Source organism: Poecilia reticulata, chromosome 6, assembly GCF_904066995.2.
Source record: "Poecilia reticulata chromosome 6, P_reticulata-male-v2, whole genome shotgun sequence".
Lineage (NCBI taxonomy): Eukaryota > Metazoa > Chordata > Actinopteri > Cyprinodontiformes > Poeciliidae > Poecilia > Poecilia reticulata.
This window is the reverse complement of record NC_088835.1, coordinates 4,056,776-4,072,720: the sequence shown is the minus strand read 5'-3', so window position 1 is coordinate 4,072,720 and position 15,945 is coordinate 4,056,776. Positions and strand designations below refer to the sequence as shown.

The window sequence follows — 15,945 nt, the reverse complement described above, 5'->3', positions numbered from 1 at the left end:
CTCCTCGTGCCAAGTGCACATATGGACACCCTTATGCCTGAACATGATGTTCGTGATGGACAATCCGTGACGAGCACAGAAGTCCAACAACAGAATACCACTCGAGTACAGATCGGGGGGGCCGTTCCTCCCAACCACGCCCCTCCAAGTCTCACTATCATAGCCCACGTGAGCGTTGAAGTCCCCCAATAGAACAAGGGAGTCCCCAGGAGGGGTACTCTCCAGTACCCCCTCTAAGGACTCCAAGAAGGGTGGGTAATCTGAACTGCTGTTTGGCCCATAAGCACAAACAACAGTCAGAACCTGTCCCCCCACCCGTAGGCGGAGGGAGGCTACCCTCTCGTTCACCGGGGTGAACCCCAACGTACAGGCGCCCAGATGGGGGGCAACAAGTATGCCCACTCCAGCCCGGCGCCTCTCACCATGGACAACTCCAGAGTGGAAGTACGTCCAGCCCCTCTCAAGGAGGCTGGTTCCAGAACCAGAGCCATGTGTCGAGGTGAGGCCAACTATTTCTAGCCCTCTCAGCCTCCCACACTAGCTCCGGTTCCTTCCCCACCAGAGAGGTGACGTTCCACGTCCCAAGAGCCAGCTTCTGCAGCTGAGGATTAGACCGCCAGGGTCCCCTCCCTCTGCTGCCACCCATAGCACAATGCACCTGACCCCTTTGGCCCCTCGGACAGGTGGTGAGCCCATTGGAAGGGGGACCCACATCTCCTCTTCGGGCTGAGCCCAGCCGGGCTCCGTGGGTAAAAGCCCGGCCACCAGGCGCTCGCCATCGTGCCCCATCTCCAGGCCTGGCTCCAGAGTGGGGCCCCAGTGACCCGCGTCCGGGCGAGGGAAAACCAAGTCCAAAGCTTGTGTCCAACATAAGGGGTCTTCGGGCTGCACTTTGTCTGGTTCCTCACCTAGGACCTGTCTGCCTTGGGTGACCCCACCAGGGGCATAAAGCCCCAGACAGCATAGCTCCTAGGATCATTGGGACACTCAAACCCCTCCACCACGGTAAGGTGGCAGCCCAAGGAGAGGACATTTATTTGCACACATCATAAATAGTTTGTTGTGATTTTAGGCCCTGCCCACGATATCATGTGAGAATCACAAGCAAAACTTTGAGTCACAAACAAAAACTTAGAATAGCAAGACAAGATTTCTGACAAGCACAAATAAGTTTGTTTTGCAAAAAAGAAAATCCACTTCATGAGTCAAAAATGTGTGATTTACATTTTTTAAAGTTTTTTTAAGTAAAACTCAGTAGGCTTTTTTCGTGGTGGCATGTATTAGCAATTACATTTTTCTTTTTTCTTTTTTCTGCAGTTCCACATTAAAGTTTGCTGCAGCTCTGCTTTCCTGAATGGACCGTCTTCATCTCCACTGCAGCAAACAGGCAGATCTTTTTATAGATTACTGTACACTAAAAGTTGCATTGTGCCCTTGTTTATATTTTTAATAGTGTAATTATGTAAAGACAAAATATGTAAATCAGAGCTAGACCACCAGCTCTGATTTATTAAACTCTGAAAGCTGAGAGGCTTTGTTAATATTCTGTCCTAGAATGCGGTTAGATGGGCACTTTTTTGTTGTTGAGCACCTGGCCCTGTAGTGGCCTCTGCACTGACCTGATATGTACATATACATATAACACATATATTCCATTCTCATCCTCCGCGGGTGGTCTCTCATCCTCTGAGCTCGGGTCTTCTGTCAGAAGCCTGGAAGCTTGAGGGTTCTGGAGAGAAGGGGGGAGGGGCGCCGATGACATATTCGCATACACCTTGGAAAGTATGTAGTTGCGCCCCTGGTTGAAATGTAAGGCTTTTTAAAACATATTAACAAGATTTAATTGGAAAATAGTGTAGAGAGCTTACACAGTGGAAACCAGTAAATAGAAATTATGAGTTACCATGGTGACATTGCTCGTTATCATTAGACATTGGAGTTAAAAAAAACTGAGAAGGCTCTCCAACAACTAAGCGCGCAGCTTCATTTCGATTTTGTTACTGTTATTTCTAAATAGGACAATAGAATCTTAACTCGACCTGTCCAGGGTGACCCTGCCACTCGCCTTGGGATTCCCGAGGTAATCGTGTAAGATAATAAATGGATGGATTGAATTTTAAATCATATATTGAGCATACAGAACTATGAATTGTGAAAACATTTGGTGCATTTAAAAAAAACCCAGAGTGACACCTCTTCGCTCTGTTTCAATCTATCTCTGTTTGCAGCCACAGGTTGCTCACCTGTACGCATAGCTCTCGGTCGCAGCCATACCAACACATTTTCTGTACGTGAAGGAACGAAGCTCACGTGGCGACGTTTACCCGGAAAACTCCGCCTGACGTCGCCGTCAGAAACAGCATTTAGTTCGGGTCGTGACTTCAAACGCAGCACTTGTTCCAGCAGGAAAACGGCGCTGACAGTAGATATGCTGGCGGTAGCGCCACGTCAACTAAAACAAACTAAAGCGTAACCAGGACTTTGCCGTGTAATTAGTCTGTCTGAGTTTTAACACCTGCCACCATGCTGGATCCGTCCTCTAGTGAAGACACGGGCGGGGAGTCCGACACAGAAGTTACCAGAGAGCCTCCGAGGAAACCGTCCGCCGTTTCAGAGGCAGAGAAACAGGGAGACAGTGGGCGGGCGGGCGGCCAGCAGCTGCAGCCTGCCGAACCCCCCGGTGGAGGTGCAAAAGACTGTCCCTCTGGAGGTGACGGTGAGGAAAAGAAGGAGCCAGAGCGCCTTCAGAAGGAGGAAAAGGAGAGGAGAACTAAACTGCAGATCTATGTGTTTGTTCTGCGGTGTATTTCCTATCCGTTCAACGCCAAGCAGCCCACCGACATGACCCGAAGACAGCAGAAGGTGAGACTGGACAGTATGCTGGTCAAGTAGCTTTAGCTTCTCTGTGCTGGGAATTTCTATTAGAGAAGTCTCAACCAAACAAAGCGGACTCTTTAGCTGAAACATCATAATTTTACTAATTTTACATGGTTTGAAATGAAAATGATGCTCAGAACAGTTAAGCATAGTCTCAACCTCAAATGACTGAAGAACAAATAATTTCATTCTTTTCTACAACACATTAAGTTAGGAATATACTGATCATCTACTGAACTGAGCAACACCAGGAGTCATTAAATTGCTTCAGTTTGGCAGTTCATGCAAACTCCATTCAGAAAGTAGAATGTAGACAGATGAGCCAAACCACATTTGGAACCAGTCATGTATGTATTTGTGACAAGATCTTAACCCAAATATATGATAAGTTTTTACCGTGACAAACCTTCAGCATTCTGAAAACGTATTTTCCTGTTTCCTACAATGCTATTAGAAGGGAAATGGATAATAATATAAATATCGCAGTACTGGTATAAATTCATTTTATTTGTAGACAAGATGGTACTGTGGATGTCAGCCTTGGTGCTTTGGTCTCTTGTACTTTGCGTGGACTGTCTATTCAGCAGTAATCATACTTTTTGACATTTTGTATTGTTTTTATAATAAGATAAGATATTCTTTAGTGATCAGTCAGAGCAACAGAGTATGTTGCTAAGGGTTTCTACTTCTTTTTACTCCAATCATCAGCTTGAGTCAGGTTCCACCATGACCTGTGTTATTGTACACATCTTAAGCAGAAAGTTCTTTTTCACATGGCAGTAACATGTTAACTCTTTACAATGACCTAAAGCCTTACAGTGAAATTAAACACACATTCAAAGATACTTGGTTACAAAACCACCATTCTAATAATTTTTTTTAATTAGTCCTTTTCAGCATAATTTTTTAAACCAGTTACCTTTAAGTAATACGGCATATAATCTGACCAGACAAAGGCCTTAAACTCATTTAGTTTCATAAACACCAATATCAGTCAGGTGACATCATCTCCAAGTTATTTCTGCGTTGTTTGATCAGTCTATTTCTCACCGCGCCAGTGGTCGTCATCTGTTGGATTCAGTTTCTGCCAATGCAAACTTGGATCCACCGCGAAGACGGCTCCTCATGGTGTGGCGTTGACTCCAATGCAGCGTCAAATCTCAGCTGATGTCCGATCCAAACTTTCTCACTGTAATGGAAAATTTTATAACGTGCTCCTCACCCCTCTTGTACTTTAGATTGTGTCTGATGAGATCATTGTGTCTGCATGATTTTATCATAAAATTGGCCTCCTGCTCTCTTATAGACTTCCACAGTGTGACGCAACAGCACAGAATGTCTGTGATCCAGGAGACAATCGGGGTGATACTTCCTCAACCCAGAACTGAGACTGCATTTCATACATTAAGTAACAACCTCCTTTCCTTAACAATAGACAAATGGCCAGGCCATCGGGGTTGGGCTCCACAGATTTGTTGGTACATCACAATCTGAGATTCACACTTATTGTCCAATCAATTCTCTCTTCTCTGACCAGAACCTATAAAAGGAAGCCAGATCCACTGTTGGTCAGAACAGACTTGACAGACTCCCTTGACTCTGCATTTCTGTTCTCACCTTGCAAGGTTTTAATAAATTTCTTATTTCTTCTCATCCAGACTCTTGTTAAAGCAATTTTTTTCCACAACACTCGCCGTCAATGGAAGGCGACAAACGGAAGGCTGGAGTTTTCACTGTAGCAGCTCCCCAGAACTTGAAGTAGTTTGCGCAGTCTCGATGGGTGATTTTCAAGGTTCTGTTTATTTTCTTTGATGCAGATCATCAGTTATGGAGAGCCATTTCAGCCAAAATTAAATGGCTCTCCATACACCACACCCACCTCAGTCACCGTGAAAACTAAAACGTATACAAACTTTAGAATACAAAACATAAACTTACAACACAAACAACAAAATGAAACGTACTTCGCTGCTTTCACCGGGGAACACTAAGCATTGATTTGCCAAACATATCTTTTGACAGTTGTTCAAGTCATTCATTGGTACAATGATTTTGCCAGCTTTTATAGGGCCTGCCCTCATTTAGCTACGGCAGCCCGTGAGGAACCCCAAACATTACAAAGTGCAAATACAATTAAACAAAACAAAATACTTACCACCAACAGTGCTAATCAAAACAGACAAACATTCATAAACAATCTGCAGCATTCTTAATTTAGAAAATTCACTTTAAATAATTTACAATAAATAGTCTACAAATTTAAATAATTTAGACAATTTATTTTAAATAGCTTACTATCCATTACAAACCATATTATCCTCCAATAAGTTTACTACTAAACATGGGAGTAATAGAGGTTAGGGACTTCACTACTGCTTCACTATGTAGTAGCTGACTGAACTGTTAGTTGATTAATGTTGTCTGCATTGACTTGTACAGCAGATCGCTGTAGAATTCAGATTTCTGGAGTTGGAGAAGCACATCTCGATGCAGTCTTAGACTGACAGAATATTTAAACGGGTTTAAGCATACACTAAGGTAATCTAGGGATAAATTCTCTATCTGGAATCCAGTGCTTATGTACATAGACAGACTAATGCCTATGCCTTCTTAATCTCATGAAGCAGGGTTTATTGGGCCCAAGCAGCGAATCGCTGGCGAAGGCATATTGTAATTGCAGGATTTCTTCTTTTTTTATTTATTTTGCCGCCACTTTACGCAGCCTTTTGGGACCTTTAACATATTCAAAAACTCGCCAAACATGACCCAAAATTGTCCACCGAGGAAAGTTTTTGAATTCCAGTGGCATTGCAAAACTACATGGCCAAACTGCTCTAAACGCCCCCTAAAGTGAGTTGGGAGAAACTGTAGGTCGTAGAAATCTGAAACTCGGTACGTAGGTAGTCCCCCCAAATCAAGAGAAAAAGTCTCTTGGAGGTACCCTCTAAAGTGGACAAGGAGGCAGCCATTTTGGGTCAAAGGTCAGATTTTGGCCATTTTTCATTTTTACTCACGTCAAACTTTGACGAACTCCTCCTTGAGACTTCTACCTATTGGCTTTATTCTTGGTCAGCATGCAGTTAAGGCATGGGGCCTTAAAAGTGATAAAAATAATTGGTTTTTCGTATATGTTCAGGGGGCGTGGCAGAGCGGCGAACTTGGTGTACTTGCCAAACAAAACGCTATAACTTTCACATGAAGAGCTCAATTGGCAAAAAACTTGGCATGAGGGATCCTGGCTGGATGCCTGACGATCCTATCTCATTATAATCTGACGTCATAAGCCCCGCCCCCTCAGAGGAGGAAGTGACATTTTCTACTTGGAAAGCTCCATCTCTGGCTCTCTTGACCTAATCAAGATGATCTTGATTAACATTCAAAGGCAAATACAGGATCCATTACAATAAACAATCCTGAGTTACTGAATGAAAACTTCCTGATAGCATGGCGGCTAGCTGATTACGGCTAGTTCTGATTGGCTGTTTCTGACTGAGCGGAGTAATTATGCAGAACAGGGAGGAGATTGATTATTTTTTTTAGAGATTATCTGTCTCATGTTAGGACAGCGAAAGCTTTTAATAGTATGTAAAATTTATTTTTGTAAAGTTAGATGCTGCAGCTTTAAACAGAGGTTCGGTGTGAGAGTCACTACCAGGTGGAGCAGAAGCGGCGCTCCGTCTGTGAAATATTACTACCTGTAGCGTAGCAGCGGTTCAACAGCGAGAGCAGAACCAGCGTCTTACATTGCAGCTTGAAGACCTAAATAATTTTGCGGGTTATTTGTTTAGCTTTCTGACCGTCATGCTAATCCGGGTGAGTGTTTGTGGCTGTGTGATTCTTTTTTTGCGGCAACATTCCATGTCCCCATGTTTGGCTTACAATAATTTTTTGTAAAATGTGCCAAATATTTACAACAAAGTATTTTAATTATACATTTAGATGTTTGCCATTATTCAAAGATAAAGGAAATGCCTTTTAAAGATTATTTTGTTCTTTATACACCTTTTTGGTGACTGACACGTTCAATTTCATTGTGTCCCCAGTGCAGAATAATAGACTTCCTCATGAAGTTTAAACTATAAAATATATGTTTGTTTTTCTTCAGCGAGTTGATTGACTGAACTAAACCTTATTTTAATATGCAATTGAATCTGTTGAAACTATTTTCTCATTTGATATTTTCTTCATATTATACATGTCCCAGTACTAACTTTCCACCCTGTTATGATGTTTCCTTTTTGCCTTTAAAAAGTCTAAAATTCCATAAAAACCAGTGACATCAATTGGTTTTGATGTGAATTCAACCATGGAAAACAAAGTAACTTCAACTGTCCCCATCTCTGTACTTTTTCTTAGCTTAAATATGTTAAACCTGTATGAGTAAAGCTTAAAGTTCCACCCTGTTAGGATAGATTGTGAAAAATGTTTATTCAGTAGAATTTAAAAAACATATTAGATTTAGTCATTAAAGTTTTGTTATTCTGTTGAAGGTTAACTAGCTAAATGTTCACCACATAAAGAGCTACAGGTAGATTAGTTAGAAATTTCCACCCTGTTATGTTCATGAACCAAATAAGATAGAAATTAGGGTGAAAAGTAATAATTTTAAGTCAAATAAAAAAATTTCAGATGATGGAATAGAGTTGCAGAGTAGTCTGAGGTATTATCAGATGTCTTTGCCATTTGTCTGTTTTCATTTCGCTAGTTACCCCCATTGACTCCTGTGAAGGGAACAATGAGTTCCTGTCATGGGAAAATCAACTACAGGGATGGCACCTGTTTTTACCAAATGGAACCAAGACAAATACTCTACCTGTACTTTAACTTGAAAGAGCCAATCCTGCAACTAATAATGAAAATCGTCAGATTTTAGAATTATGGGACAATCCACCATGTTATGTTCCATTCCACACATGTTTTTATTAAATATTGTTACAGAAACATTAAGTACTGTGAATTTTTCTGTGCCATGTTGGGAATTGAAGTCCAATAAATGCAAATATTTGTATGGGTTTTTAAAATTACCAACATTTTCAATGCTGTCAGTAATAATGAGTAAAAAAAAACAGTTTTTTCTTTATAATACAGTCATAAATGATTTGTAACTTCATGATGTGTTACAATTTCAAGAATTAAATGTATAGTAAAAGGGACACACTCTTTTTAAGAAAAATTCATTATTTTTCAAAATTTTAATGTTTAACTATTTGTGGTCTATATGTAAATGTTCATAACAGGGTGGAACACATTCAGAGACAATGGTGAAAAACCCCCACATGTAATTATTAATTTATCCAATCCTGAGTTTGCCCATTATTCATTTCTTATTGTTAAACATGTCAGTGTTGTAACAAAATATTTAAAACTTAAAACATTAATACTTTTTTTTTTTCAAAAATCTTGAGGCCGAAATGTTGCCGCAAAAAAAAATCACACCCAACAGCGCTGCTTTACCTGCTATCTGATCGCTCCATACTGCGATCTTTTTTTTTACTGCAGTGAGCCTCGGTGTAGCCAAACTCCATCAAGTATGGCATTGTTTTTATGCCATATTAGATTCGTCGTGTTGATGCATTTTGACATGCTTCAACCCCCGACCCCGAGGTAATTTTCCACCCACCGCAACACGCAAACTTCCCCATTCACTCAGTGCTTTATAGTTCCACACGACATCGCTTAGGATTTGATGCTGCGCGCTTGCGCAGTGTTTAGGAAAGAGGAAACCAGCTGCAGGCAGGCTGCGAAATAAGATGCAGGTGATCAGTTTGTGTGATCGGCAACAAGAGACCGTGATCGGCGATCACCGATCATACACTTTTTCACGGAAATCGGCCGATTATGATCGGTGGCCGATCGATCGGCACACCTCTAATCTTATGTTATTGCATTGCGAAAGTTTTAATACATATGTAAAATCTTATTTTGTTTAAGTTACCTGCTGCAGATTTAAGCAGATGTTCGGTGTGAGGGTTCACTGCGAGTGGAGCTGAAATGGCTCAGTCTGTGAAATATTACTACCAGTAGCGTGTAGCAACGGTCCAACAGCGGGAGCAGAACCAGCATCTTAAACTGCTAGATCGGTGTAATTATTCGGTGTACAAAATAACCCGGTGTTATTTTTCGGGTAATTTTGTAATTTTGTTTAGCTTTCAGACCGCTATGGTCTTCCAGGTGAATGTTGGTAGTTGTGCGCTGCTTTACCTGCTATTTGATTGCTCCGGATGTCTGCAGTGAGCCTTGATGTAGCCAAACTCAAGTGTTTGTTTTTTTTCAACGTTGTATTAGATTCGTCATGTTGATGCATTTTGGCGTGCTTCACCCCCGAGGTATTTTTTTGGCGGACCACGCAAACATCTCCGTTCACTCTCAGCGTTATAGTTCCTCGCCACATCGCTTAGGATTTGTTGCTGCGCAGTGTGAAGGAATGAGGAGATCAGCTGCACACACAGGCTGTGAAGTGAGATGCAAGTGATTGGTTTTGGTGGTAGGCAACAAGAGAACGTGATCTGCGATCACGGTGAACGGCGGTCACAGTGATCGTGATAGGTCGATCAAGAGACCGACCGTGATCGGCCGGTCTCTTGATCAGCCGATCACGGTCGCCGATCAAGAGACTGTGATCGGCGATCACCGATCATACACTTTTTCACGGAAATGGGACGATTATAATCGGTGGCCGAACTAGACACATCTAGTTCAGTGTCCATGAACTAAATGGACACTGAATGAGATGATATTCAGAAAGGATATTTTTTATTGGTTGATTTTAATTGCCTCTACGATGAACTCTTTGCATAAAGTCTATAATGTCTGCCCATGTGCACCAGTCAGGGGTGTTAATTATAGCCTGTCAAATGACGGACCGGCTTCAAATTTTCCCTTCGTTTTATAAAAAGAAAACAAAAAAAAAAAACCCTGTCAAATACAGAAAATATTCTGTTAATGCGACCTCTGGAGTTATTCCACTGTTTTTCCTGACTGCCTGTTAGCTTAGTGTTAGTGTAACGCAGCTGTATTTTATTTGCTTGTTCTGTTATTTGCTTTTCTGTATTGTTTTTTACTTTATGGGTAGTGTCCCTCTAAGAGCGAGGTGCGACAACTGCAGTTACTAGGGGAACTCCCAGGCTTCAGAGTTTCAGAGCTGCTGCAGAACAGAAACCATAGACATAATATATTGGCTGCTCCGGCGTAGGAAATACAGCGGCCATCTTGGAGCGGTCATCCCTCCTACTTTGCTCAACCAAAACAACAGAAGATGCCTCAACACTGAGGGATATTGTTGTTCTGATTGATGGACTATTGATGTGAGGGCTCCACAGACAACATTTCACAAGTAAGATGGACATATTATTGTGTATATTTTGTGATTAGAATATTACTTTACTGTATTTATGTCCACCAGCGAGATACCAGCTAATATTAGCTACAGTGCTTGGTGTAAAATGGGGTTCAGCCGCTATGAAGGCTAACTGAGATTCCGTAAATCTAAAAAAAATTATTATTCTCTAATGTTGACTTAGATTATCTGACACAAGAGCCTATATTAGAAATGAAACAATATAACACATATTACAAAACTTATATTATGTGTTATAACATTCACCAGCAAAGTTTGCACAGGTGGTAAAGACTATTATTTATATGCAATTCTTTCACTCCGTCAAAATTAAGATGGCTCCCAAATCTTCCGTTTTTCTTTTGAAGGTTTCCTAAAGACACAATGTGAGGAAGAAGTGGGAGATATCTATAAAGAGAGACGGATTCACTGCAGCACGGATGAATCTCACATAGGATTTTGGACTCAATCTCAGCTGCTGAATCACTCTGAAGCTAGAACTCATCAGCTGAAAAACATATACATATATCTATATACATGTATGCATCAATGACGTGCGGTCAGGGGAGGAAGGTGAGGCAGAGCCTCACCTGTCATCATGGAAAAATAATATATAATAATAAAATCATTTATAAAGATATTTTCACCCTGTGGTTTGTACTATAAAGTGCCTATTTTTCATTTAATTTAACCAAATCTGATGTTGCTTTTCTTCAAAATCGCTGAATTTTTGCATTTTCCCATTCAAATGCTCAGAAGCGAAGCCGGTGAGGCAGCAGCGAGCTGAGCCTCACCTGTGATTGCTCAACCTCTCGCTAACTGTACTGGTTGCCACTTTATGAGAGCATGCTCCTCCTGTCTGTACGTCGCCAATAAAATGGTTAAAAACATTTAATGTAAGAACAGATTTTCCATAATTTAGCTTATGTATTTAATGTACTGTGTTTTTATTGTCACCAACTGTGTGTGTAACGTGTTTCATGTGCTAAGGAGCGATCAGAACAGCAGAGAACAAATTCGAGGTGAGGCAGGCAGTTCTCGTGCCTCATCGCTGGGGGCGCTCATGAACCCAGACATTGTGACTCCACAACTGCAGAGTAAGAGACGGTAACAGCGATCTAGCCATACAGTAGCTGCGCTGATGCAGAGAGCAAGAAAGACATGGTTTTGAGTTGTACTTTAACGGTTTCTCCCTTTGCTGTTTAGCACGGCACGAAATTAATAATATCTACACGTTTAAGTTTGATTGAGATAATGGAATTATTCTGTAGTGGCGGTGCGGCTAAGCATGTTAAAGAATAGTCTTTTTGCCCTCCAGCGTTGTACGCATGCGCATAATTTCCTTATGTAAATAATAACTTGCAGGGGTCTAGATTTGTAAATCCGATTATAATTAAGTCGGTGCCTCACCAGTTATGAACCTCACCGCACGTCACTGGTATGTATATACATGCATATATATAAACATGTATCCAATATATATTATTCAGTATTAATCATTATTTATTTTTGTTTGTATAGTTATATAAATATGTATTCATATTACTAAATAATTGATTAAATAAATTATGAACGGCTGTGTGCTTTTGTAATATGCTCATCATACATCAATATCAGAATATTCCATTCCTATTCTACTGTTATAGCCACTAAGCATATTTAAATATGCTGAACCATGTATTAAAAGCATACTTAAAAAATACAATTATTTATAAATGTAGCTTTGATAGATGTTTGAATATGATTTCCAGTAACAAAAAAGCGTGTTTTGATCGATTAAATGCGCTGATACGTCATTGTGCTGCTAAACACATAACCAGGTGGTTATGTGGTTTAGGGCGCTCCAAGATGGCCGCCCTAAATCTCATCAGCGACAATAGGCGAGAGCGGTCCATGAGGTGTCTATCCTTACATTATGTCTATGAGCAGAGACATGCTAGTCTCTGGCTACCTTCTGCATATTTCCTGACTTCTTAATGCCTGATGATGTTTTCCTGATAGGTGAGCATTACTGGAGATTTGTAATGTAGTATGTCTTCTAATAGGAAGACATTGCCAGTGAAATGCTATTTAAACCCACAACTAGTCTTAAAAACAAATAAAAAAAATACAATTAAAATTGATATCAATTATTTGCGCTTCTATTTAATCCAAATTAAGTTGGTGGCTCCATAAGGACCGCTAGGGCTACAGGGCCCCATAAATGCTAATCTTTTAACATTTGTTTATTGAGATTATCAATGCTGCTAAATTTGATTTAGTGGTTTCAGTATGCATAAATTCAAATATTTTAAATTATTTAACATTTATATGTCAGATTTTAACAATCTGGCAAGTTTACTTTGTAAAAGTTCAAGGAACAATATTCATAGTTAAATTATTTTGTTACCACAGCTATAATCTGATGCTGTGAGTTTAATCTGAGAGTTTGAACTCTGTTTTTCCACAAATACAAATGAGTAAATTACGATTATAACTTACTGCTTTTGGCCAATTAAACTACTCCCCTCCTCCCAGATTTTACTAAATCCAACACAGAAGCTGTTAGAGATGCTGATGTTTTTAGCAGCAAGAGGGGCCCCGAAGTCAAATTCTGCTGCAGGCCTCATACAGCCTTGGACCGGCCCTGCACGATGAGTTAAATCCTCTGCACTGCGCAGAGATGTGCAATAAATGGGAAATTTAATGCTGCTAATGTGACTTTAGTAGCTCCTTCCATTCAGTGTCTGTTGAGTTTTTAACAAGGGGACAGAAAAACTATTTTGGTTGGTCCAGTTTTTGGGACGAGTTTCTCAGATCTCCACGTCCACTAACTCTGTCTGACTGAGTGGACAAAGCATTTGATACGATTTGATGCTTCGTAACCGTAAAAATAATACTAAAAATAATAATGAAATAATATAAAACCAGCATGATGCATGACTACGAGGCGAGTGCGAAAGCTCCTCACCGGGCTGAACCTGCATGATGAGGTTAGGGCTGGTTCGTTAACCACTAATGCTCCGACCAACTGTGACCACATACATAAACTTTACAGGGAAGACAGACACAGAGCCAAATGCTGGGCAGTGTGTTGAGATGGAAAAGCCACACACAATTCTTTGTCCACAAATATAAATCATTCTCACTACTCGCTCAACACATCTCTGAAAGCGCCACTACAAGTTATTCCTGCGGTTCACGTAGAGCTGCGCAACCAGAGCTACTAACGCGGTGGGGTTTAAACTCCTACCTTGGTCAAAAACTCTGGAAAGAATCATAATTCCTCACAGGGGGTTGATGTAAATATCCATACAGGTCAGTCTGTGTCCAGTTTGAGTGAAAGGAGGTGTGCGCGATCCGCGCTGAGGTAAACTTAAGACATCCAGCTGCTGTAGCGCGCGAGGCAAAGTGCAAAGGTGTCAGTGATGTGATTGGTCCGGCTTTACATGCATAAACCATAAACTTTGTTTCTATAGACATATCTTTTAGGAATAAATCTGCTCTGCCAGTGAAACGCTAAGAGCAACAGAGACGCTTGCAATCCGACTTTAAAAAAAATAGAAGCATTTTTTAATTATTTCCCGAAAAACATGAACAAGAAAGGCTTGGCTTGGTTCTGGGGCTAGCAAAGCATGGCGGCTGCCAGGCCTATAATATACTGGGGAAGACCCAGTATATTATAGGCCATGGACCTAAAGTTACTCAGTTACTTTGAGTAACTTTAACAATACAAACCAAACCTAAAAACACTGTCAGATGTCCCAGTAAGTTTGTAGGGATTAAAAAAAGTTTCAGCAAGCAATGTGGTATAAAGCTAATCTTGAAATTGCTGTGTGGCTCTTTACAGTGATGAGCTGAATTTGGTTGTGAATGCTGAACTGGTTTGGCCCCTCTGATCTAATAATCAAATTTGCTCAACATTAAAGATGTTGAGCAATTGGGAATCATAATTGTATTTGTGATTCCCAATTACAATCACAGCAGTACATTAAATGCAAAATAAAATCAAAATATCTAAAATCCAAAATATCTAAAATCAAAATATCTAAACCAGAAGTTACCTGCTGTTATTCAGTGGATTTGTTCTTTTTCAAGTAAAAAGCTGCCAGTGCCCATGTAATTTTCTGCCCATTTTATAAATTGTTAAACAAATTGTAAAACTGCCTGTTTTACAATCTTGTGTAAAAACATCACACTGCTACTCAAAGGTGGCATCAATTAACTCACTCACTCATTGGCAATCTAGGGAAAACCTGTCGAGTAACTGCTTAAAAATAATAAATGGTGTGGAGTGAAGGGAGAAATTGAGAAGAAACTGTGGATAAGATAATTGGTAGTATTTCAGATATTTAAAACAAAGAAACAATAAATACAGATCAATATTGACATACGTTTTTCAGCAATATCATCCAACCCAAGTTTAAGATGTACTACATGTTGCGTGGCAGAACCAAGTTCTCTAGAATACCAGTGCTATGTAAATTCAAGTTTGACTAAATAAATTGAGAAGACACTACCACTAAATGTAAAGATGACTCGCATAAAAGTTTGTGCTTCCAGCTCAAACTTTATCACAGAAAAGGCAAAAGTAGTGTTTGTGTCACTTTCTGTCAGATGAGCCACACTCAATGGGCACAGGAACAGGGTTGAAACTATTTAATGTGTGTTGAGGTTTGAAATTAAAATGCAAATTAAATGTTTTTAATTTGCTTCCCGAGTGTTCAATCCCTTGTGTTGCTTGTTCAGACTATGAATCTTAGACGTATTAATATTTGATGTAAAGATCACAAGTTCAGGTGATGTTACCACAGTTAGCTTTTATCCTCACTAAAACATGTTAATACAATGGTAACATCACAATCTGATTATAAAAATAATGTTAATGTTATGTCTTTGTTTTTACCATTTTCCGTAGAATATTCTTGTATACCCCATGTCTATATGGAACTCATTTTTCCAGGCATTTACTTCTAATTTAGTCTCACTGTTTTAATTTTGAACCCACTGCTATCTCTGTAAGGTCAACAAGCAGCAGCTGCAGACAGTGAAGGAGCACTTCCTGGCCTTCCTCAATGGAGAGACTCAGATTATTGCTGATGAAGCTTTCTGCAATGCTGTGAGAAGCTACTATGAGGTGAGGGGACACAAGCTTCATGTAAATGATGCCTGTATTTCAGAAACAAATGTGTTTTGGTCAAAGAAAGTGATTCTCATCAACCACCTTGATTCTTGTCTTAACCATGGACCTGTTCAATAAATTAGAATGGGTTCGTACTTCGTACTTACTTGCTAACTTACTAAACATTTGTGAAAAAGAAACTTCGACATTTAGGACTGTTAATATGCTGAAGTGTTCTTATTTACCAAATATATTCAGATCGTGGCCTTTTCTCCTGAGTTGTCAATCAGTTGTTTCCAGTCAGTCAGTTCTAGTCAAACGTGTTAGTAAATAAAGAGCAAAGTAATAAAGTGATACAAGTAGAACATCTTTTAAAATTTCCTCCTTATATCACTGTTGCTTATAACAAAAATATCACATTTTTGATGGAACTAACAAACTGTAAAAAGTATATTCACTTCAAGTTCCACTGGCAGGTTATTTCACTTATAACATTGGAAAAATGTTTTAAGTGAAATAATCAACCAGTAGAACTAGTACTTTTTAAAATCAATATTAAGAAATTGACTTTTCAACAAACTCATAGATTTTGTTGAAAAGTTACTTTCAAGTTGCCCTGTGACAGACTGGC

At 39.9% G+C, this 15,945-nt stretch overlaps 1 protein-coding gene across 7 annotated transcripts in view; it reads left to right on the top strand.

The window, feature by feature from the left end:
• Nucleotides 1-2,243: 2,243 nt before the first annotated feature.
• cadps2 (Ca++-dependent secretion activator 2) overlaps nucleotides 2,244-15,945 on the top strand; it is a 280,025-nt gene continuing 266,323 nt past the window's right edge. For 4 of the 7 annotated variants that reach the window (XM_081607679.1, XM_081607678.1, XM_081607677.1 and 1 more), the window contains exons 1-2: nucleotides 2,246-2,862; nucleotides 15,216-15,329. In XM_081607679.1, the coding sequence (XP_081463805.1) occupies nucleotides 2,524-2,862; nucleotides 15,216-15,329 (453 nt within the window). In that variant the 5' untranslated portion in view covers nucleotides 2,246-2,523. Of the gene's footprint in view, nucleotides 2,863-15,215; nucleotides 15,330-15,945 lie in introns of all 7 variants that reach the window. The other 3 variants (XM_081607676.1, XM_081607675.1, XM_008410955.3) reach the window with 3 other exon arrangements.